The sequence below is a fragment of the Ornithorhynchus anatinus genome, chromosome 14 (genome assembly GCF_004115215.2).
Source record: "Ornithorhynchus anatinus isolate Pmale09 chromosome 14, mOrnAna1.pri.v4, whole genome shotgun sequence".
Taxonomy (NCBI): domain Eukaryota; kingdom Metazoa; phylum Chordata; class Mammalia; order Monotremata; family Ornithorhynchidae; genus Ornithorhynchus; species Ornithorhynchus anatinus.
In genome coordinates, this window is record NC_041741.1 from 37,325,005 (window position 1) to 37,350,881 (window position 25,877).

A 25,877-nucleotide genomic window follows, 5' to 3' on the forward strand; every position below is an offset into this window, starting at 1 on the left:
CTTCCCACACTGAGCTTACACTCTAGCATGGGAGAAAACACAAAAATATCTACAAGTCGAGAGGTCAAAAAGAAAGAGGCATATATAGTGAACACTTAGGAGGGTGTAAATAAAATCATAATTCTAGAGTTGGCTGAAAGGATATGGCTCAGGGTTCTGGGAGGTTAATCAGGTGAGAATGTTGAGGGAGATGGAATTTAAAGGGGGATTTAAATGTGGGGAGAGCTGTGATCTATCTGATGCGGGGAGGAAGGGAGTTCCAATTCAACATGAGCAAGGCAACAAAGAGACAGGTCAGTCTACAGTGAGGTACTGCTACGACAGAGTACAGAAATTATATTAAAATGTGTTCCCATACCACTAAAGGATTTCTTCAGAATGAAAACACCTGCAAAGAGCTCTGCAGTAATATTACAGCACCCTTGTTGCAACATGCATCTGAGAAAAGTCTCCACTGAAATCAGAGCCACAAAAGTATGAGGACCTGATGGCATAGCTGCTGAAATGAGACATGGGACACTAACAACAGGCAAGCAGTTCCAAACACTAAGGACACCATCAAAAGTCCTGGAAAAAGTCCTTGGCAGATGCCATATGTGTGTGACTGCACTTCTAGAGGCACAAATCTAATAAAAGACAAACATGTCAGCCCTGTGCCGAAGGTTCATAATAAATTTGAAGAAAGCCAACGTAATGAATAAGACTTCACTGGGTCTAAAGATCTTCACCGGCAACCTAGACCTTATGGAATTTTGTAAAATAGGCAGCATGCTGTTCAACAATGCCTTGATACAAAAAAAGGAGATTAAATCAAGAAAACCAGGGTATCATTTAGGAGACAGACAGAATACTGTGACAATATGTCATCAGGACTCCAGTCAAATGGAAGATCTGAAGAACCATGGTGCCTTCCTATCATCTATATGATCAAGAGATCTGGATACACCACAGATGCTCCATTTGACTCTCTGTGTGTTCCATAAGCATCATTTATGGGTCATGCTCTACATCACTATGTGCTGTGACATTAAATATCTGTGCACTGCAGATCTCTGAATATAACTTCTCTGGTTAGGACAAGGAGAATGAATTGTTGTAGGCTGCCCAAACAGCTGCTACATGTTGACCTAAAATTGGGCAAAGCAAGCAACACGAGAGGGCAGAAAAAATCCTTTAAGGATTCAGAAATGAGTACCCTCAGAACTGAGCACCCACTTAAGCAGACTAGCTGAATTTCTGAGACTTCGGAAGTTAGAGCAGAAGTTTTGAAAGAACTGAGAGAAAAAGGTGAGTGGCGGGAGAGAATTTGGTACTGCAAGCAGCAAAGATATCAAAAACACACAGGATCAATCATTGTGTGTTCATAATATGGTCAAGACTCTCAGCCCGACATCGGTTCCTGCAGCCACACACAGTGTGGCAGATTTTCCAATAAGTCCCAGTCTAATAATGCACACTTTTTCCTGTCCATTAAGAAGTCAATCGGGGGGGTTGGAGGGATAGGGAAGTTTGGGCCTCAAGTCTCACACCATCCTGCGGAGCCCAGAGCATTATGAACCTAAACCACGCCTATACTGAGCACGATCATGCTCAGCACGCAGGACCAAGCATTTGAAGTAAGCAAGCAACTCAGGGTTGGGGCAAGGTAGAATGACCCAGCCTCAATCCTGGGGCACTCATATATTTTTCAAAAACTGTTTGGAGTGGTCAAAAAATATCTGGGCCAGTCCCCATTCAACAGGGATGAATGAGCAACTTGGTAACTTAAATTTCTATACAGCAGCAAGCTCTCTTGCTGTTTTTGACTGTTATATGTGAAGTTCATTAAAATTTGTCTCATCAGGCTATGAGCACAACATTGCTTGTTTTACACCTGAATCGTTCTTTACATGGAACTCCGAAAATCAAACAAAACAGCTTGTCAAACTTATGATTTTATCCATCATGTGTGTTCAAGAAGCAGAATCCCTAAAAGGTTGTGCCTTTTGCACACCTTTTCTGAAATTTCAGCACCAAATGATTTAAGACTTTCATGGATTTAAAAATTAAAAAATAAATGCATATTGGTTGGGGAATGGTGAGTTTGAATGAAGCACTCAAAATATTTTACTGGACCTCTGTAGGTCAGATGTTTATGATAATTCCGGGAGTAATTATATGAACTTTATGATTTCAAAGTGCATGCTAGGGATTGTGATCTGACAGTCAGGGAAGACAGAAAAACTATACATATGTTATATATGAGGTTACTTAGATGAACAAAAACATACAAAAATTCCCTACTGTACAGACTTCAGGAGAGCAGCTGACATACTGTACTCATGTCCACATTAAACTTACAGCATTGAACATTAGCTAAAAATGCAAGGTTTTCGTATCCAATCATTTGCCACCTACTTACTATTGCCTGGCTTCCATTTTTCCCGAGTTCTTCCTCAGAAATCTTGCTCAAATTGTCTAAGTAATGGTCTGATAGTGAATGACACAGATCTTCAAAAGAATAATCCTTTTCTTGGCAGAGTTTTATTTCATTTAACAGCTTGGATAATTCTCCAGTCACTGCTTCACCTTTTAAAATATAGTTTAAAGAAGATTAGAAGTTGAAAAAGGTTAGGTTGATTCTGTGCTAAAAATGACTGCTAAGAAGAATGTAAATGAAAATGTTATTGACTGATGAGAAACAAAATAGGCACTGTAAAAGTTGGTAGCTATCAGTGCAGTTCATTTTGTCTACCAATGTTAACACATTAGATACTGTTCATTTTAGGTCCTATTTCCCAAGACATTGTAAGACAACTCACTTTTGGTCTTTTGGGCTGGAGAATCATCAGGGGATGAAATTCCCATTTGGTGCTCAGGACAATCCTGAACATGTTCTTCCAGGAAAGTTGATTTTTCCCCGCCTTCCAAATATTCTGTGTATATACAATTTGGCAAAAAAAGAAAAAAGAGTTACAGTTCCAAATGCTTGAATTCATAGCTTTTTCCCAATTCTCATTCAACTTTATCTTCCTCTACAGAAAATCAGACTTTCATTTTTCTCCTGCCCGGAATCAAAACTGTTTTGTTTGATGACTGTTTTTTTTTTTTTAATCTGGCATAGCTAATCCATCACACTGCTAAATCCACTTTTACACCCAAGGTTGGCAACTTTTTTTAACTTTTAAAATAAAGAAAAATTTGCTACCTGCTGAAGAATCATGAAATACTTGACACTGAAGTTTCAGGATACATTTTTCTCAAATATATTCTAAAGTATTTTTTTAAAGGAGCCAGTTCTGAAGACAATGTTCTGTGCAATTTTAAAAGTACATTTAAATTGCAGTCAGTTGCTGGGACCAAACAAAAAAAAAATGCATTAGGCTGAGAATTAGCTACTTAGGCTTTGTTATAAAGAACTTGTGTTCAAGGCTCCTCATCGGGACACCTATATAGCTTATGTTTTGCATCCACCTCTTGCATCCACCTCTTTTGACTCTATGCTATTTTATAGGCTTTTTGAGTACACAGGACTTTGATGAGCCATAACTGAACTCCTGCATTATTACGGTAACTTTCTTCCAGTCAGTATATCTAGCTGCTGTTTTCATTGCCATTTTTTTTAATTCCAGATGTCATATCCAGAAAATGAGCCCACCACACCAAACCTCAGTGAGGTGCTCAAGAAAAACACATTTCACGAGGATGAACCTTTGGCCTAGGATGAAAGTCGTTGGGAGTTTTACTCCTGACATCAACTCACAGAACTCCAAACTCACTTCCACGTACAGTTGGGTCTGCTGAGAAAAGCCTGAAAAAGCTTCATTTCCTTATATCTGCCCTGGTTCTGATGGATAGGGATTAAATATCCCAATTTATTTGCCTTACCCAAAAAAGTCACAGTACTCAATGCCTCTAATACTTAGGATCACGATGTTGTGGAAAGCTGGGCAGTTAAAAAAGTGATCACCCTACCTTTTCATCCCTAACATATATCAGTGGCTTTTTTAAGTGCTTACTATGTATTAGACATTATTCTAAGCCTTGGGGTAGGTACAAGTTAATCAGACCGACCAGATACAGTCCTTGTCCATAATGGGTATGGACAAGGGAGAACGGGTATTCATTCTTATTTTACCGTAGACAAAACTAAGGCACAGAGAAGTTAAGTGACTTGGCCAAGGTCACAGCAGGTAAGTGATGGAAGAGGAATTAGAATCCAGGTCCTCTGGCCCCCAGGTCCATGCTTTATCCACTAAGTCATACTGCCTTCAGTGATCCTCCAGTGAAATGGAATTTTCCAGTAGGTAGAAAGATTTGCAGATGACTTAGCAGGCAGGAAGGAGCTCTAAACTGTCTTTCCTCAGAATCAGAAAATAGCACACCTGTCTACCAGAGACCATACCTAAACCATAAGGGGCCTGACAATCTCACACGTTCTCAGGAATCTCTAAAGAAGCATTTGCCTCTCTGGGGGAGGCTGAAATAAATGTTAATTTGGAGTTTTAATCCAGGATTACCCAGTGCATTAGATATTAAGCTTGACAGCCTTGCATCAATTTTTTTTTTTTAAGGACGAAATTGATTCCTTCTCACTCCAAAGAGGAGAGACTCATAAGCTGATTATGGGACATATGCAAATATGGAACTAAGTGATCGATACAAAACTGACAATGGCGCTGCAGGGTGACCCATTTTAATTGGTTTGATTCTTCTTTCACTTGTCAAAAAAGGTTAGGACTTTTTTTTCCCTCCAATTCATCACTCCATGCACTTAACCTGCAATTAACCCTCTATCTATTAATAAAAAAATACTACTGTGGCATTCCAACCTGGCTGCATCCCAGAGGAGAAGATCCACAGGACACAGTAATCAGATCTTTGAAACTGAGGACTGAAACGCTGCAAGGATTCAATCCTCTCCCATTCCCTGTTTGCCTTTCCCATCCTGGCTTTGACCTATCATTTGCATCAAAGAATTCCTGAGAGGCAGAGTGGCTCCTTTGCCCTTCTAATGGGTGCTTCTAGATGGACTAGAATCCAACTCCCCTGCCTGCTTTCTCTGGGAAGATGATGAAGTCACCCACTACAAATGATAATGGATTGACCTCAATTCCGAGGCTTCAGAAGCATGAACCTGGATGAAGGAATTATCAATAGCAGTTTGGGGTACGCCACTCACACTCTCTCATCCCTCTGGGGTAAGGCAGGTGAGAGGTAGCGTGGCCTAATGGAAAGGGTCAGAGCCTGGGAGTCAGAAAGACCTGGTTCTAATCCCTGCTCCACCCTCATCTGCTGTGTGACCTGGGGCAAGTAACTTCTCTGTGCCACAGTTACCTTATCTGTAATATGGGGATTAAGACTGTGAGCTCCATGGGGGACATGCGACTACATCCAACTTGATCAGCTTGTATCTACGCGGGTGCTTAGTTCAGTGCCTGGCACATAGTAAATACTTAACAAATATCATTTTGAAAAAAAGTGAGAAAGCGGGCAAGGTAGAGCACATCAAGAGGTACACACAAAATGCTTGAATGTGCACACTCATTTATGGCCAAGGTGACCATAGCATCGTGCCCACGCTAGGGCGGTGAACTGTGTGATTTACCAGTGGTTGGTTTGCCTTGTGTTTGCTACAGCTTCACCACCCAAGTAAGCCAACTATTTCTCAGAATTCCTGCTGGGCCTGAGGAACGTCCACAGAGGTTGTTTGGTTTGAAACTTTCACCTCTGATGATATGGTGCCAACATGCATTCCCCGACTTGCAGGTTCTAAACTACAGTCCAGGTCTCCTGCTTCCCGGGACCAAGAGAATAAGGTCCATATAGAGGTGGTTCTATAATACTGCAACTGGCAACTATGTGGCTGCACAGTGTGGCAGTTGACTAGAAATAGAGAACATCTACCAAGTCTTAAAGGTAGCACACCACCCTGACAGCCTTAGTCAACTGAAAGGAAGACAAAGAACTTGGATCCCAAGCTCCTTACAGACTTTTTAAATCTAATGGGAAAATAAGAGACTGGCAAAATGGTGGCAATGTGTTCAATGTGAACTCTTCCCAAGCCTACCACCGAAGCCCTCAAAAGGGCAGAGTCCGAACTAACTCCTTCCCTGACTCACGGAAAGCATGTGGCCACTCTGAAGACATCCCTATACAAGTTCAAAGTTTATGTCCCACAAACCATCACGGCCTCCATAGCCGCAAGTCAGTGGTGACATATGCACTACAGAAGTTACAAATACTGAGCCCTGAACAACCCTAATATTGGGGCTCGGGGGTCCACATAAAATGGCCCAAGGACCAGAGTGATCCCTTCACTCCATGACCCCTCTCTGGGGTAAAGCCCCATCCCTCCTACTGGAGCAGAGCAGAGGCACAATTCCAGCAAATGGGTGGCCAAAATCTCCCCCGACATCAGGACTCCAGGGTCTGCTACTCAAGGATTTGCCCCACTCACTCCTCACCACTGTCTCTGGGAAGCAGCCTTCTGCCCTGTGGAGCACACCTACCTTCTCAGAAATCAGAATGCTGGGAAGGCTGCAGCTCTTTTTCCATCAGGCCTATTGGCCCAGAGGAGTGAGGTAAACTACTATAGCACCTTTTAACTCTTTAAGCCATTCAGTAGTGCCATTCTGTTTCTCCCAGTCTGATTTATTACCATTTTTGACAATTCTGCACCTGTCTGTCTTGCTCCCACACCAACCTTCCCCATCTCTATATAGGGAGCCCCTCAAGGTCCAGGGGCCATGTGTATTTAATATCCGTGTGCCTTTCCCCAGTGCTTTCTATAGTGCTTTACCCCTTATTAGCACTTAATAAAAGCAATAGCATCCACTGGGTGCCTAATATATGCAAAGCACTGTCCTAAGTGTATGCAAGAGTATAACACAATTAGTAGACAGCCAGCAGAGGAGATAGATACTAAAATAAGTTATAAATATGAAGAAGGAATAAACTTTACAGATATGTATTGAAAAGATATTGGTTTGTCGGGATGGAAAGTTTAGAACACAGGTGCTTAGAATCAAATAGGAGAAGGCTTCGGCAGGGAGACGTGATGGGTTGGCTATCCAATACAAACACAGGAAACAGAAACCAAGCTAATCTTGACCCCTCCTATCTCACTCACAGCTCTACTATTACAACCCAGCCTACACAATTTGATTGCACCTGGATCTGCTCCCTTTATTCAGGCCCACACCACTTATTTACCTATCCAAAATTCATTTATTTATATTCATGTCTGCCTCCCTCTCTAGACTATAAGCTCACTGTGGGAAAGGAACATGTCTACCAACTCTGTTATATTTTACTCTCCCAAGTGGTTAGTAGAGTGCTCTGCACACAGTAAGTATTCAATAAATATGACTGGTTGATTAATAGATCAATTCAGCAGGGAAGAAAACTAAATCACGGCCTTAAAGAAAGGCATCCTGCCAATTTTTGTTTAGTATAAGCTTGGGTTACTGAGATTCATGGATCGTTAGACTGACACATGATTAAATGGATTTTACCTTGTAGAAGAGTAGCAATTTGCAGTGATTTCTGGGATGGATGTTCTTGGAGAACATCTAAGACTGTTCTCCCTACGCTATCCTTTATATTGGCATCAATTCCTGAAAGAAAGGAAGACAACAAAGTGTATTTCAGCAGAGGTTACCAGGTTAAATCCAACTTTAACGTACATACAATCAATTCTCCTAGAGCGGGGGAGTTTACATACTTGCAGGACCCTGCACTGAAGGGTCCTCCCTATGTCTAATTCCGCACACAGCTATTTCTTCCACCCCGCCGCCGGGCTGCATATGGACAGACCTTTCGGAAGAATCTTCCCTAATTCTGCTGTGGGGCTCTAGTCAAAACTCAGTGACAACAAGTTTCTTGATAGAGTCGACTGAAGTCTACAAAGTAGAGAAGATTAGGGAAACTGATACCCAATATTTGTCATTTTCTCCCTACTATAAAATCCCAGAAATGTTAACTTCATAGTTGAGACTGACAATGATATAATAATAATAATAATAATGTTGGTATTTGTTAAGCGCTTACTATGTGCCGAGCACTGTTCTAAGCGCTGGGGTAGACAGGGGAATCAGGATGTCCCACGTGGGGCTCACAGTCTTAATCCCCATTTTACAAATGAGGTAACAGACACAGAGAAGTTAAGTGACTTGCCCACAGTCACACAGCTGACAAGTGGCAGAGCTGGGATTCAAACTCATGACCTCTGACTCCAAAGCCCGTGCTCTTTCCACTGAGCCATGCTGCTTCCAGGAGCCCCAGCAGTATCACTCTACACTGCTGATTGTTCTTATATGGTGAACCCTAAGCAACTGTCTGATGGGGACAGGGCAGCTTTTTAAAAAGAACTCTTTCCTCCATATATCATTTGAGCCTGGATGTTGGGCTCTTCTGCTGTTCTCTATTGATATTCACTGAACATCTATTGATCAGCTCTACATGAGGCAAGGCACTCGTGCACACAGGCTTCTCAGATTGGTTTTTAACCAGCATATTTAGTGTACAGAGGCCACTTAAACCCTACTCGGTGTGATCTCAGCTCCAGCTGTGGTTCAATTTAATCACTGAACCCACACAATGGTAAACCAGACAGCCCTGGTTACCTTAAAGTGACATTCTAGTTTTTAGAAAAGGGAATCTAGGCTCACAGTTTAAGGGGGAAGAAGAAGAAGGATTGAACCCCCATTTTGAGGATGAGGAAACCAAAGCACAGAGAAGTTAAGTGGCTTGCCTACAGTCAACCAGCAGGCAAGTGGTGAAGTCGGAATTAAAACCAAGATCCCTTGACTCCCAGCACTGATCTCCTTCCACTAGCCATACGGCTTCTTTAGAACCCGATTTTTCCATCAGGATTGAGGAATCCTAATGACTTTTACAAATGTGCTTCTTTGGATCTCTCTAATACTGACATAATATTTTCTCCACCTCTCTCACCCATATTTACACAAAATTTTCACGGCACTTAGTGGAACCAGGGAGTGACCACTCTTTCTAAATTCTAAATCCATTAGGAGAAGCTAGGCTGGTGAGTGGGAGACGTTCACACGAGAAGAGAAATCCTCCATCAGGATCTAATGCTCATGGAATCCCGCTTTTGTTTCGGTCAAAGATGTGGCCAGCTACTGTGATTGACAGTTTTTTCTTCCCGACCAATACTTTCATCAAACCGCTTTTGCTCAATTCTGCAGAATAACACTGAGGAGTTGGAACTTACCCTGAAGACATATATGGTTTTATGATGGAAAGCGATATGCAATTTTCTCTTCTTACCCTGCTAAATTGGGAATGTTATTTGGATGAATACTACCAAAGGAGGATAATGATAGCTTACCAGTTTCTAACAAAACCCGTACAACATCCATCTTTCCAAATAGGGCTGCTTCATGCAGGGCACTCCCCTTTTCAGTCTGCAAAAGGATACCACCTTTCATTAGAAATAACTTCAGGATTTAGATATATCTTTCAAACATAATTCTGATGTAGTTTCTCAAGAGGTTTCCCTGACAACACCAATCTGAAAACTTTGTCATCTTGAGCGGCAGAGCCCGGTCCGATTTAGGTGGCTGGACATATTAGAAAATCCTTCTACCAGAAGAACTTGGAAGCCTCTCCGTTAGGTAAATCGACTAACATTTTTTTCTTAAAGGAGAAGAGATCTACTTTAGAACACCGACAATTACAGTTACTGGAAAGATTAAGATGAAAAATTAATTCCGACAGAACCTCCTACCCCCGGCCCCACCAGTCCCTGGTAATAAATAGTATTTACCTAAGCATATAAAGGGATGTTGAAACAAATAAGAAATGAGATGAAGTGGTCATGGTATCAAAACCATTTGCAATCTTCAAAAAACACAATTTCCAATATGTCCAGCAACACAGGTAGCCCATCACTCAATAGACTGCTCTTCCTGCTACACTGTGAGCCCTGTCTGGGACAGGGACTGTTTCTGACCTGGTTATCTTGTATCTACCCAGCGCTTAGAACAGTGCTTGACATGTAATAAAATGTCTAACAAATATCATGTTTATTGTTATTATCATTAAGTGCTTTAGACAGAAACTTGAGGTGACTGAACACTGTATTTGTGGTTTCATAAGAAAGGTGGTATTTAAACAAGAGTTAAATCTGTGGATATTTTTTCCTCACTTGTAACAAATGGGCTCTTCCCCCAACAAATCTATTCTAAATGCAAGAGATTAGAAGAATTGGGGATTTCTTGTATTGTAAAACCTCATTTTCCCATTCTCTTTCCTGTGGTTTATTGTACCCTATCATATAGTACCTATTTTCCCCAGCCAAGCCATTTGTAGCATGACTAAATTCTTCCAACATGACATTTAGCAGCAAAATCTCAAGGCCGCTCATGATTTAAACATAAGGAAAATGTTTTTATAAAGAGCCATTTCAAGTTTGAATGGGTTGGTCCAAATTAGGAAGCTGAAACCTTTATCTCCCACTGGACTCCTCACTTCCCAGGATCTCTCACAAGGGCCCTCCATCAGCAAGAACCCCTTTCACATCCCACATCCTTAAAGGCAGGGATCAGAGCTTTTATTCTTTCTTTGGTAATTCCCCATAGACCTAATTTCAGGATTCTGCACACAGTGGGCACTCAACAAGTACCACTGATCATTTTAACGATATAGTCAATGACAGTAACATCTTGCACATTCAAGCCTGGGTTTGATACTATCCAGCCCTATCTCTGTGGATGACTCAGCTTTTAATGAGCACCTAATTGCAAAGCATTTTTTAATGGAATTTGTTAAGCACTTACTGAGCCAGGCACTGTATTGGAGAAGCAGCGTGGCTCAGTGGAAAGAGCACGGGCTTTGGAGTCAGGGCTCATGAGTTCGAATCCCAGCTCTGCCACTTGTTGGCTGTGTGACTGTGGGCAAGTCACTTAGCTTCTCTGTGCCTCAGTTCCCTCATCTGTAAAATGGGGATTAAGACTGTGAGCCCCACGTGGGACAACCTGATTCCCCTATGTCTACCCCAGCGCTTAGAACAGTGCTCGGCACATAGTAAGCGCTTAACAAATACCAACATTATTAAGTGCTGAGGTAGATAACAAGATACTCAGGTTGGACACAATCCATGCCCCACATGGGGCTCATGGTCTTCATCCCCATTTTACAGATGAGGTGACTGCCGCCCAGAAAAGTTAAGTGACTTGCCTAGGGTCACGCAGCAGAAAAGTGGAGGAGCCAGAATTAGAACCCAGGTCCTTCTGACTCCCCGGCCCGTGCTCTCTCCAAGTCACGCTGCTTCTCACATTTAAGATTTCTAAGCGCTTGGAAGAGTACAGTAGATCAACCAGTGGTATTTATTGAACACTTACTATGTACAGAACACTCTACTTAGTGCTTTGGAAAGTACAATATAACAGAGTTTGTAGGCACATTCCCTGCCCACAAGGAGCTCACGGTCTAGAGGGAGGAGACAGATATGAAAATAAAAAAAGATAAAAGACAAATCCCTGCCACAATGATCATACAATCTACCAAGGAGATTACAGTCTAACACTTAAATTTTACTAGAATCATTAAATCCCCATTTCCTTCTTCCATCTTCACACTGCCACACACCCCTGTCGCCCACTCTCCCCTCAGAGCAAATCCCTGCTTCCAGGCTTCGCCAGCCTATCAGGCTTCTTCTATACCAAGCTCAGTAACTGGGCCGCTTTTCAATAGGCAACTATTTCATCCCCGATCTCAAAATCCTACTCTCCGGTGCCATGTCCAAATCTTGTCAGACCGAGATATTAACCGTATTTCTCTAGCCGATAAGCTGAAGGTCTTTAGAGAATGGCTAGTGTCCAACCTCTATTTCTCATTCAGGTCTTGAACAGTTTCATCAACATCACAAACGACCCGTACTTAAAATATCCCTACTGCAGGGCACGGCAGGATCACAGTCAATCCATTAGGATGAAGCAATGCTCCCTGTAACCGAACTTCACCTAGGTGGGTCATCTGGGCGACAGCAGGCTATTGAAACAGCTGCTGAATGACCAACTCAAACAGGGCAAATGTAAGATGAGAGAACAGAAGGTACCCTTTAAAGACGTTAAACTCCAACCATGAGGCACAGCTGGATGCTGCTGGGAAACAACCGCAGTCGCTTAATGGAGTGGCTGTTTTTGAGGCTAAGCCTTGGATAAAATGGTCCATGAGTCCCAAATTAGATGCAGCAGCTGCAGGTAAGAGCATCCTCCTTAGACATGTGTATTTAAACGGAGCAGTTGGTCAAACATTGGGAATTAATTTTCAGCTTAAGCCCACATTCACAGATTCAAGCTTTATATCAACAATCTTATCTCTACACTGTCAGCTCACTGTGGGCAGGGAAGGTAACTATCAATTCTCCCAGGCACTTAGTATAATAATAATAATAATGGTGGTATTGGTTAAGCGCTTACTATGTGCAAAGCACTGTGCTAAGTGCCGGGGGGGATACAAGGTTGTCCCACGTGGGGCTCACAGTCTTAATCCCCATTTTACAGATGAGGTAACTGAGGCACAGAGAAGTTAAGTGACTTGCCCAAAGTCACACAGCTAGCAAGCAGCAGAGCCGGAATTAGAACCCGTGACTCTGATGCCCAAGCCCGGGCTTTTTCCACTGAGCCACGCTGCGTCTAGTATAGTGCTTTGCGAACAGTAAGTGCTCATAAATATCACTACTTGATCTTCAGCAATGCCGTGTGCATCTAGCCTCATCAACAAGGTTAAAGGACTGTCCAAATACATTCCTAAAACAGCAAAAAAAAAAAATCAACTAAAAAAATTTCAATCCCTACATATAGAGTGTAATATAAAGAATTTCCAAGCCTACTTTAAGTGTATTGGGCAGTCATGAAGTAAATAAATTTATTCCTATCAATCATATTTATTTAGTGCTGTGTGCAGACCACTGAACTACTGCTTCGGAGTATACAATATAATAAAGTCGGCAAACATGCTTCCAGCCCACAGCGAGTTTACATTCTAGATGGGACAACAGACATTAATATAAATAAATTACAAATATATACATGAGTGCTGTGGGACAGAGAGGAGTGAATAAAGGCAGGGAATCCAAGTGCAAGGGTGGTGCAGAAGGGAGTGGGAGAAGAGGAAATGAGGGCTCGGTCAGGGAAGGCCTCTTGGAGGAGGCATGCCTTCACTGAAGCTTTGAAGGTAGGGAGAGCGATCTGTGGGATACAAAAGAGGGCGTTCCATGACAGAGGCTACATGTTCATGGAGCAGAGCATAAGAGAGAGGCAGGTCAGTGAAAAATTGGAATCTGCAAGTTCGTTCTTAGCGCTTATCTGCAAGAGCCTAAAAAATACATGGTCAATTCTGAAAAGAGTGAGTAAAGGAGTAACGATAGCAATGACAATGCCTCAAATTTAAACTTCCTGCTGTCCCTTTCTTCCAAGGAGTTCAAAACACTTCGCTGCACAATCTTTTTAACTGGACGTTATTTCAGTAGAAGGAAACATTGTTTCAATTTCACAAAGATGAGGCAGAGCCCAGAAAGCTTAAATGGCACAAGTTGCAATCCGTGTGCATCTGATTCGCAATCCATTCACCTGCCTTTCTGGACAGTATCCATATTCTATTTTTATTAGAGAAAAACAACAAGAGAAGGACCGGGAAAGTCTTTTCTTTTATCAAGTTCCTACGAAACTTAAAGCAAACCTCGGGTAAACGAGTCAAAGTAATACCAATGTGGATTTATGAGGAGCAGCATGCTTTCGCAGCTTTTTAAAAGCCCTCAGAGACCACAGAGGTGATCTGAAAAAGCAAAGCATTTAATAAACTTGGATTTCAAAAGGCTTTCAATAAAGTACAGCTTATGTGCACCGGATATATATTTATGGGACAGTGGAAGCAGAGAGATGGTCTTCCATATAAGGAAGTACCTCAAGATTCAGGCTATATTTATCTTCAATAAATCTTTAACTTCTGGAGCACATGCTTTGTTTCAGGCAGCCCCAATGGGCTTGATAAATGGTGGGTGGGGGCCTCCTTCTCCCGTGCTTCCCCAGTTCCCAGAAGACTCCAACCACATAGCCAAGATATGGGGGCTGACAGGAAAGGAGGACTGTGGGTGAGGACCCTCATTTGTGACTCCAGAGATCCAGAACCCGAGAAACTGTGGAATCTCTGGCAGAGTCCAAGACAGGTTGAACTTCCAGAGATCCAGACTGGCCTAACCCAGCCTAGTGCAACCTGGGTTTAACCTGTAGGTCATTTCATTGCCCGCCACTTAGTTTGGCTAAGCCCACTGCAACTGGGCCAGACTTGTCTTCTCAACTGGAAGTTGGGGGCTCTTCATTAGGGACTCGAGCGGGTGCACAGGCAGTGAGGTAAGCGCTATGGGGAACAGATGGCCTTGTGCAGGCATGAGATCTCATCGTGGTCAGGCCTGCGGCCGATTGGATGCTCACCTAGCACCCAGCCTGAGCTCAATCATCTCTGCAGCCAGGTCTAATCAAATTCCAGGGATGGGCTGGTATTTATCCTGGCATCGGCCACCTGGAATTCATTTGGAGAATCCCAGCTGCCACTCCTGTAGGACTGGATCCAAGTGGGATATTCTTGGGGTTGTGGAACAGGATGGTGATTTCCTCACTGTTTCTAGAAGCCCAATCCTACATCCCAGCATGAAGTACACTCCAGGAAGCAAACGTGTATGCCAGCTCAGAGCAACTCCTCCCCACCCTACTCCTGCTTTGGGGGGGCACTGGAAACCCGCTAAGCTCTTCTCCCTAATTAGAGCAGAATCTCCCCAGCTAAAGGAATGCCCCAACCCTGGGGAAGGTGACATAGTGACCCAGCCAGAGAGTCAAATCACAGAGGCTTATAGAAGTCCCGTGATTCCAACAGTGATTCACCAAGTCTCCCGTATTAGCTGCCCATGGGATTAATTGGCGCATTGGGGTGTCTAGCGAGTAACGGGACTCAGGTTTATGGTCAGTGGCTCTGGCCTTCAGGATATCCGTGTTTAGGCAAACCTTCTTGGACCAACGGGAGATAACCCTACCCTTCATTTGAATCATCCCTGAAGGTGAGCAGAGGATGTCATGGTCCTCCAAACTATATGCCGATTGGATAACCCATGGTGTTGAGCTGTCTGGGTGGCCATTTCCCAGCCCCGCTTGCCAGCAGCAGAACCCAGCTGCGGGAGAAGGTGGACTGGGCAAGGTGGAGAGAGAGTCCCAGACCCAATGGGTGCCTCACCCGGAGGAACGAGGACCCTGACAAAACATCTCCTCTCCCTGGCCCCAGGGTGAGGCCGCCGTGGGGCCGGGCAGTCAGCTGACACGTCTGGCCCGTTCCAACCACACAGTAGCTCTGAGCTGGGAACCAATGGGCCTCGCTTCAGATCTAGAGTCTCCCCAGAGACACCGAGCAGATGAAGTGACTGTGCTTTACGGCTGCTGCAGCAACTGGAAGGCAGGCCTGGAGGGGCCCTCATTTGGAGGAACCCGTAATGAGGGGTAGTGAGATCACAGAATCAAGTCGGTCGGTAGGCACCGGTGCCCTCCGCCCATTCAGAGGTGCTGCAGCCCCACAGCATCTATGTACGCATCTGTAATGTATTATTTTTAATGTCTGTCTCCCCTTCTAGACCGTAACCTCCTAGTCGGCAGGGAACTCGTCTCCCAACTTGGTCATACTGTGCTCTCCCAAGCCCTCAGTACAGTGCTTTGTTCACAGTAAGTGCTCAGTAGATACAACTGACTAGTCAGGGGGCAGAGGGGGGAGTGAGAGCTGAGATGGGAGAGACCCCACCGCGGTGACAGATGAGCTCAGCCTCGCTTCTCCCTCCCTCCCTCACCCCACAGAGCCCGGGGAGCACTCACCTGGCAACTGACATCCATCCCGGCCTCGAGGAGGACCTGGACGACCGCTTTGTGACCATTGCGCGCCGCCAGGTGCAGCGGCGTGTGCTTCCGCGTGTTGCAGCTCATCAGGTTGGGATGGGCCCCGACGATCAGCTTCACCACGCGCAGCCGCCCGTAGAGTGCGGCCAGATCCAGCGGCGTCTCCAACTTGTTGTTTCGTATCGTGGGGTCCGTGAGCTCTTCCAGAAGAACGGCGACCACCTCGGAGTGTCCGTACTGCGCCGCACAGTGCAGGGCCGTCTCGTTTTCATTATTCTGGCGGAGAAGAAGTAGTAAAACCGGCTTTGAAAAGTCACCGAGTAGTTTAGCTCCATGCTGCTCTCCGGCCCCCCGATGGAAAGCACTTTGAGAAGGATGGGGTTTTGATTTACCACTCCGAGAGTCACATGACATTGTGCTTTCAATTGGAAATGTGTTTTTAAAACTTCTGCCCAGTCATACGGGTATTAGGTTCAATAGCACCACCACTATGAGCTCCTCGAGAGCAGGGGCCACATCTTTGTCTTTTGTCGAAACAATCCATCAGTGGTATCTATTACTCTCCCAAGTGCTCGGTACAGTGCTCGGCACACAGAAAGCAACCGATAAATACCACTGATTGCTTGAGCGCTTGCTGTGTGCAGAGCACTGAACTCCCCCAAGCAACTCAGTACAGTGCTCTGAACACGGGAGCTCGCTAAGTTCTAATGAATAAACAAACTGAGTTCTTCAGTAAAAGTAGTTATCTTGAATTTTCCTTAACAATCCCAGAGAGAGTGAAATTGTCAATAGAGATCGATGGTCAGAAATGTTAGGCAATGAACCCACTAGACAAAAACTGTTTGACGCTCATTGCGTAATACATTTCTGGTTCTCCGTGAATAATTAAAAGGCATTAACGGTGTTCAAATCGGTCCTCCAAGAGGAATTTGACACACTTGTTTAAACACTTTAGATAATGGCCCATTTAAAAGAAAGAAATCACAGCAAAAGCTTTGGCCTTACTGTGCCTTCTTCCCTCCTCTTGCAGTAAACACACATCGCCGATGTGTGACATGGCATGAGGCTCGCTCGCAAAGCCAAATTTCTGGCACTTCATACAGTGTTATTACTTTCGCTTTTTCACACTATAGGATCGCACAGGAGGACCTATTGCAAAAATCTCAAAACCCCTTCTCTAGTGGGACATTGGCTATGGCCCAAAGCCTGACTCAGTGGCAATGCTTATTATAATGATAATAAATAGCACTGCCAGCAAAAATAGCTCAATAGCAATGAGGGTAGCCATTCATGAGTCTCTAATAATGTTTCTGGATTCTTTTTGTGGGGCACATGCATAACGACCACTTCGTACTGCCCTTCCATGACCACCATTAACACCGTAATGTGCGATGAATATGCTGTCGAGGAAATCAAGAATTGATGAGCGATCGGTGTGCTGCTAAATCAGGACATGTGCGAACAGCTCAGAGATCTGCCTCTTTTCAGTCAGTCCGATGCCCAGGGAAAAGCCAGCGCAGCTGCCGAAGAAATGTAATAGCGTTCCACTTTCTCACAAAAGCCGTTACCTGGCGCTCTAGCTGCAAAATGAAACTGATTTAAGGATGCACTATACCCGGCAGACTCAATCCCCAGCCAGTACCAGAGGCAAAACGCTTCTCCTGCAATCCTACTCCCAGTCTTGGCCTGACCCTACAGAGAAAAAGATGGGTTGGGGAAGAGGAGAGAAAGAAAGAGACCAAGAAAGCAAGACAGACGGGAATGAAACAGTTATGACGAAAAGACAGTAGGAAGAAGGAAGAAAGGAAATACAGACACTGTAAGAAGAGAGGAAGAGTGCAGAAATCAGGATATCACCTAAATCGCACCAGCCTATCTTGTCCATTGATCTTAACTTCCTGCTTTACTTTGATTTTCAATTGAGGAAATTCTTCTCCGACTTGCTGAAGCCTAGGATTTCCACGGCCTGTCAACTGCTTCAAGTAGACTGCAGCCGGGCATCAGCAAGAATTATGTAACTCTGAATGCTTGCTAGGTTGAAAGTTAGGTTGCAAAGTAACTCGACCAAAAGCTACGCTCCAGAACATTTAGGGAACTGAAAAATTCAGAACACGCATATTGAAAGGCGCCTACCAGAGAATACACACAAAACACGAAATGAGCATCGAGTGGAAATTTTGAGATGACTGTCAAAGCAACTGGGACCACAAGACTCACTTGCTCTTTCAAGCGATGTCTGACAGTTTTCAGGGCCTTAATTTTTTTTTATTGAATATTATTAGTAACATTATCCACCATTTTTGAGAGGGGGGAAGGTTTGGGATTCTGAGGGATAAGTTTTAAGTTCTTTACATGGAGAAAAAAAGCGGCCGGTACTGATTTTTTAAAAGTGTTTGACATATTTTTAATTTTTTTTAAGTGCTCGAATGTTGCTCTACAAATCCCATCGTGAAAGAAAGAGTAGCACTAGCAGTTTGGCATAGCTCATAAAAGAAGGAATGGGACAGTATATTGTAATATTAAGAGCTCTGATCCCTGACGCCTTTGCTTTAAAATGATCCCGGGGTAAATGAGCTCGAGAAGCTTTAAAGGGACAAAATCTGAATTTAAGTAGTTTCTACAGGAAATGTCCTGAAAATTTGGGTTGAGAATTTAGTCACTGCTTTAGAAATTATTTCAAGATCATTTCTACCAGCGTGGCCCAGAGTCTCCCATCAAGAACCGAGGGGAAGGAACTGATTAGAGTGCTGGTGGTTAGCATATCTGCATTTCAATCACTGAACTGTCAGTGGGGTATGAAGTGATCAAGTGGGTTAGGGACCCAGCACACAATGAAGTGTGGGTAGAGACTCAGAGAACCCACGGCCAGAACCCATCTGTGACCAAAATGACCACAACAGAGTGCCAAGACCACGCCATAGCACCCAAACCTGGAAGGTGTTGGCTTAGTGATCTTTGCCACCCAGGATATTTATTTTTCAAAATACCTGCAGAGTCTGTTCACCTCATGAGATGAACCCTCTGTCGGCAGGGATTGCGGCTCTTTTTTGCTGAGTTGTACTTTCCAAGTGCTTAGTACAGTGCTCCGCACAGGGTAAGCACTCAATAAATACGATTGAATGAACTGAATAAACGAACCAGGTGGTACCTGAATCAGAAACCTTCACCATAAGTCAATCAATGCAACTTATTAAGCAACTTACTGTATGCAGAACACTGTGATTACCCACAACGAGCTTACAGTCTACATGGGAAGATGGACATTAATATAAATAAATTAGATACATTCATAAGTACTGTGGGGCTGGGAAGGGGGGATTAAGAGAGAGAGCAAATCAGGGCGACACAGAAGGGAGTGGGAGAAGAGGAAAGGAGGACTTGGACTCTTGGAGATGGTGGCGATTTATTGAGCGCTTACTGTGTGCAAAGCACTGTACTAAGTGCTGTAGTACCGTATTGCATTCTGATTCTCAGAGCCGAACTCCTGCAGGTGAACCAGGAGCAGGGCTCTGTGCAGCATGACGGGAACCACATGAGAAGCGGCGTGGCTCAGTGGAAAGTGCCCGGCTTGGGAGTCATATGCCATGGGTTCGAATTTCAGCTCTGCCACATGTCACTTCACTTCTCTGTGCCTCAGTTACCTCATCTGCAAAATGGGGATTAACTGTGAGCCTCAGGTGGGACAACCTGATTCCCCTGTGTCTACCCCAGCGCTTAGCACAGTGCTCTGCACATAGTAAGCGCTTAACAAATACCAACATTATTATTATTACCAACACTTTTCTTCTGGAGATGCTCTCTCTCTAAAACTTTTCTACGACTACACCAACAGAAGAAAACCAGAAGGAAGAAACATATTGGGAGGGACCCCGCTATTTTTCTCTGATTCATTTCATCTTACGCGGAAATGTAACTAGAAGAAAAGAGTGGAGTATTTGACTTTTGTGATTATTTTAAAGTTGTCTTTTCGCCTCGTTTAGGTGGCTCCTTTCACCACAGTTCCAAGGACGGCCACCAGAGGGCTCACGACATAAGGAATTCTCCCTTTTCCCGGGGTTCCCTTTCATGTTGGCTAAAATTCAAGTAGAACATGAAGTGATTAGATCACCTAATCAAAGTTGGAATTTATAAATCAACTACCTGCACACTGCCTTCTCCTCCCTGAAACTGAGGGTTTTAGCAGAATACTTATCAAAGCACCTTTTCCCAATGGCACCGATGTATTTTTTTAAAAAACATCTCTTGATATTTGGGAAATGTTTCTCTCATTCAGATTGCCTTTCTTTAGACCACATCTTTGATATTTATCCTGGACGTCAGTGAGGTAGCGACACCACAGTTCTGCAGTTGCACCGGACTACAGCTTTTTGCCTCACTTCCATTAATTTTGGGTAACCGCCAACTGACATTTTTCTGCTGCGGGTTATAATTCAATTGCAAGGCTACCTGCTGGTTTTCAAATACAGTTTTACAAAGTAGGAGCAGCAGGGGGCAAGCCTAACCCGAGATGCTTGGTATGATTCTATCATTTTAGTGGACCAGCCTTGATGCTTAGGACACTCTGGTCATTTGCCTATTAAGAAAATTAAATTAGAAATTCCTTCATTAAGGAACACTGATACTGATACGCTGTGTCACCTTCAACTGTCCTATATCCCTGAATTTACTGCTATCATTCCAATTTTGGCATGGATCCTGTGTAGCATAAAAAAAAACATTAAAAAAATTCACCCAGAATTCAGCATTTTCAAATTACAAGTCCTGAAAAGATGCTGCGGGACCGAAACTGAGCAGCTCCAGCCTCAACATCTAAGTGTAAGTATGTAAAGTGAACAATCATAGCTAGGGTTGGTTCGAGATAGTGACCGGTTTGTCCACACTTGTTCCAGGACAGTTGTATATTTTCCAGAAATTGTCTGATTCAGCTGCTAAAACTTTGGGAGCGTCCTGGCTAACCCCGGACAATTCTGTTGTATTGTACCCTCCCAAGCAGTTAGTCAGTGGTCAGAACATTAGTAAGTGCTCAATAAATACCACTGATTGGTTGACTGACTATAGCCACACCGGCCAGGAAGTTTGTGTGGAGCTCAGGTGCTGGAACCTCCCTGGGAGCAAGGTGAGCCCGGCTGGAGACAGGGAGCATTATACAAGGAGCAGTGTGGCTATAGTCCTGGAGTATGCCAGCTGTGTGACTGTGAGCAAGTCACTTAACTTCTCTGTGCCTCAGTTACCTCATCTTTAAAATGCGGGTTAACTGTGAGCCTCACGTGGGACAACCCGATTACCCTGTATCTACCCCAGCGCTTAGAACAGTGCTCTGCACATAGTAAGCGCTTAAAAAATACCAACATTATTATTATTATTATTATTATTATGCGAGGGAGATAAGCCAGTTTGCAGGTTGGGTGGGCTCTTGGAGGAGTGTGTTTCTGTGAAGACACTGGCTCTCTGTAAGGCTTCTGGTAGATCACAATAAAATGACTCAACATCCAGTAGAATCGGAGTGTAAGGATCACCTCAAATTTAGAGCCCTGAATGGGGATTTCAACTATGTCTTTTCAGTTCTCTTCTATTAGGTATACCTCACACCCCTGGAAAAAATTGTCATTTTAACAATTCAAGGATTCACAACAATAATGATGGTAACAAATATAAACTCAGTTCTACTTTGACCCTGCAATGAACTGTCACACCATGGACGCTTTCACACAGATACACTCCATGCATATCTGTTATGATACAATTAGGATTTTACTTGATAAACTCTAGTATTGCAAATAAACCACAATTAAGGATATGTACATCAGTCACAGATGTTCAACGGCTTCTCAGGGAAAAAAAACACAGGGTTAGAGTCATCAGTAGCCTAAAGGCAAGTCTACAGTTCTTTCTGGCAAAGGCTAGGGTTAGATCAAACAGTGCTTGGCACACCGTAAGCTCTCAATAAATACGACTGAATGAATGAATCAAACACAACATTTGACTAAATCACCTGCTCATTGACTCTGGAATGTGAAGGTCCATGATGGATAAGAATCTTCACAATATCTACATCTCCTTTCCAGGCAGCCAGGTGAATAGGAAAATAACCTTTGTTGTCTGCCACATTAGTTGAAGCTTCGTACTGTAGTAATTTGAGGACTATATCCCTGAAAGGGGGGAAAAAAAAGAAATCTTAGACTAAGGCTATCAAATAAGTTTCTGGTGACTCATGAAAAAGGGATTGTTACAGTGTTACGATTCAATGCAATGTTACTAACAGATGACATTCCAGGATCCGGGGATTATGACTACTGGTTTAAGAAATGAATTAACATAGGGTGGAATCAGGGCCAGCTTAAGGACTTTTGCTGCCCCAAGAATGGTTAAAATTCCCACGACATGTGCCCACGCAATGTTTTATGGAAGAACGGTCTGCAGAGTATTTTTCTGCCCCTGCATCCGCCACCGTAAATTTGGGCAGCGACAAAACCCGGACTTCTGCCCTGATAATGCACCATGCACCCTCGCATAGAAGGACAGAGGGAGACATGGACCTAGCATTGGCCATCTTTACTAAGAACTATGCCACTCCCCTGCCTCCCAGACAGAAGGTCCATCTGAAGCCAGCCCTGGGGTCCAATTAGCATTTTCTTAAATTTTAATGGTTTAAAAAAAAATCCATCAGAAAAATATAAACACTGGTTTGAGAACTAACCATTCCTCTTACAAGTTCAACAGTGTCACATTTTGATTGGCTTTTAATAAGATTAAAATGCAATTACACTTCCTTGGTTAAATGAACACTACGGAAAGGGCAGCTTTACAAAAATGGGTCTTCTGCTTGGGACCCTTATGTTCCTAACATGTAAGAGAATGTAGTTAAAATTTGAGGATAAAGAGAGCTAAATTCCCTGGGGGAAACTCAGCCAAATACAAGCTCTTCGTGCTCTCAATGCCCCCGCTTTCCCCCAGAAATAACATAATTGGCAATACACAGCAACAATGTGAAAATGTATCTTTGGGCTGAGCCCCAATTTACATTGCAGCTTTTATTTCAGGAAACATACTAACCCCTCGTGGAAGGCACTGAGTGGGCAACTGTGATGCTCTCCAGAAAATACTCTGGGATTCTAAGCTTCCCACTGAACAGCTATTATAACTGCAGACAAAAAGTGCATTTCATGGGCTTTTCTATGTGAAGAATGTATGTCTTTCTAGGGAGACAGAACAGTCCTCGGCTCTCAAGAGGAAAAAATATATACTTATAAACTAAGAAGCATAAAATCCTAATTATGTGGATGGAAGGATCCAGAAAGGAAACAACAGAGGTGCAGGTCTCCCAGAAAAGTTCTATCACTGTGTTGAGTGGGCTCTAAAAGGCATAGCAGCCCAAATCCCTTGAGGCTAGGCGGCCAACACATGAATTTTGTTTGCTATTTTCTGACATAGGACTCCACACACAACTAAGAAATTAGAGAAGCAGTGTAGTCTGGTGGACAGAACCTGGGCCTGGGAGTCAGAGGACCTGCTTCTAATCCTGGCTCCGCCACTTGTTGGCTGTGTGACCTTGGGCAAGTCACAACTTCTCTGTGCCTCCGTGACCTCATCTGTCAAAGGGGAATTTAGACTGTGAGCCCCACGGGGGAAAGGAACTGTGTCCAGCCTGATTAATTTGTATCTACCCTAGAGTTTAGTACAGTGTCTGGCATATTGCATGCATGTGAATACCATTTTTAAAAATATATATATTTTAAAATTTAGAATACGTGTTGCTGCGGGTTGATAACAATAGATAAAATGTAACAGAGGAATTTTATTAGGTACTGTTACTGGCATTATGTCAATGACCAAGAATGTCTTCACATTCTGAAACTGGCTGCTAGAAGGTTTTAGGTACCAAAAAATTATTAAGCATCTAATAATTGAGAACAATACTAAAAATTCTAAAATAGATGTTGATGGAAAGAGTAATTGAGAAGCTTCTTATAATGTGCCAGTATTAAAAATGATTACAATGAAAAGAAATATCTACATATTACATATCTTTATAACCATGAATCAGCCTACATTACTGACATTTTGTAACTTCAATGCTTGGGAACTTCGTTTCTACAAATAGATTTAATAAAGATAATAGTAATAATAAAAACATTTTTTTCTGAAGAATATCATCAATCTGAAACTTCAGGCTAAACCTGAAGTATATGGTTCAGGAAACTATATTCTAAATGAAATTATACTGAAGCCTGAACCTTCAAAATCAAATTGATACAGAGCAGCTGCAAGACTTCTAGGAATTAAAACATCAGAGAGGGCTTATTTCTCATTTTGCTCCATATGCTTCCCTTAGAGCTTGTCCAAACCCAGAGCTCATTTTGAAATGAAAAGGAATCACCCCCAGAGGGTTGCAGAATGGGCCGATACTTGAAGGCTTTTGAGCTCATCTCAGGGATTTCTTCCCCATCTGATTTTCATGAAGGTTATGCTCCTCAGTCGAAATTCTGGAAAGAATTTCCAGTACAAGCAAAGGCTTTGTTCAAGATATCCAGTTCTTTACTGATGCTCAGCCTTGAAGTCAATCGACAACTGAGGTTTACCAAGCTACAGGATGAACGCCTGGGAGTTTTAACTATTTGATATCTGTTGTCTAAAAGATACATACAGGTGTAATAGCAAAAGTGTTTCCTGGGCTAAACAGAGGGCCCCTGAAAATGCCAATCAACTAAGAAAAAATCTTTGCATTTTATATTCAAATATGAAACAAGTCAAAAGAATATGAATATCTCAATAGCCGTACTGAAATGGAATTAGCCCAATTCTACTTGCTAAAGAATGACTCCTGATAATAGAGGTCGGAGAGTTTCAAGAACTGAATTCTGGAGAAGTGAGGGTCAGAGAGAGAAAATATTTATGCTGCATTATGGTCAATCTTTGGTCATCCAACAGACCACTCAAAGGAACCTACCAAAGATTGGCAAAAGAGTTATAAACTACACTTCACAGGAAGTCAAGGGGCTTGACTCCTAATCTTCTTGCACTAGAGTAGGGAGTAGAAATAGTAGTAGAAATAATAATAAAAAAAGGTCATTTGTTAAGTCCTGGCTATGTGCCATGCACTATTCTGAGCACTGGGACAGTTAGAAGAAAATCAGGTCGGACTCAGTACCTGCCCCAAAAGGGGCTCAGAGTGTAAGCAGAGGATGAGGACATTGGCAAGAGGCGGGAGACCATGGCAGGGATCCTGAAAGAGCAGTGCAGAATCCCTCAAAACACCAGACTTGAGACTAAAGTGGTAATCAAGTATTAGAGAAGCTGTGTGGCTCAGTGGAAAGAGCCTGGGCTTGGGAGTCAGAGTTCACGGGTTCAAATCCCGGTTCTGCCACTTGTCAGCTGTGTGACTGTGGGCAAGTCACTTAACTTCTCTGGGCCTCAGTTACCTCATCTGTAAAATGGGGATTAAATGTGAGCCTCACATGGGACAACCTGATTAACCTGTATCTACCCCAGTGCTTAGAACAGTGCTCTGCACATACTAAGCACTTAACAAATACCAACATCATCAATCAAGTATCCAGCTCAGTGAACTAGCCTGCCCCTTTTGAAGCTCTCTAAGCAGCCACAACTTGGGTTACAGTGTATATGGGTTTAATTTTGTAACCTCACTTATTGACTCCTAATAATAATAATAATGGCATTTGTAAGCATTTACTATGTGCCAAGCACTGCTCTAAGCACTGGGGCAGATACAAAGTAATTAGGTTGGACACAGTCCTTGCCCCACACGGAGCTCACAGTCTTCATCCCCATTTTACACGAAGTCACTGAGGCACCGAGAAGTTACATGACTTGCCCAAGGTCACAGAGCAGATAAGTGGCAGTCAGGATTAAAACCCAGATCCTTCTGACTCCCAGGCCCGTGCTCTTTCTACTAGGCCATATGGAGCAGGCTAACTCCCAATTTGGGCTAGGGCTAGAGGATTTTATAGCATCCACACCACCTCCACATGACGGAGT

General features: G+C 43.3%; 1 protein-coding gene across 7 annotated transcripts in view; it reads right to left on the bottom strand.

Moving 5' to 3' along the window:
- Window positions 1-25,877, bottom strand: part of ANKS1B (ankyrin repeat and sterile alpha motif domain containing 1B) — a 587,732-nt gene that overhangs the window by 477,990 nt on the left and 83,865 nt on the right. For all 7 annotated transcript variants that reach the window (XM_029079026.2, XM_029079024.2, XM_029079025.2 and 4 more), the window contains exons 3-8: window positions 21,874-22,030; window positions 15,861-16,157; window positions 9,335-9,410; window positions 7,497-7,598; window positions 2,802-2,915; window positions 2,402-2,568 (exon numbers count right to left, since the gene is read on the bottom strand). In XM_029079026.2, coding sequence (XP_028934859.1) covers window positions 2,402-2,568; window positions 2,802-2,915; window positions 7,497-7,598; window positions 9,335-9,410; window positions 15,861-16,157; window positions 21,874-22,030 — 913 coding nt within the window. The remainder of the gene's footprint in view (window positions 1-2,401; window positions 2,569-2,801; window positions 2,916-7,496; window positions 7,599-9,334; window positions 9,411-15,860; window positions 16,158-21,873; window positions 22,031-25,877) is intronic.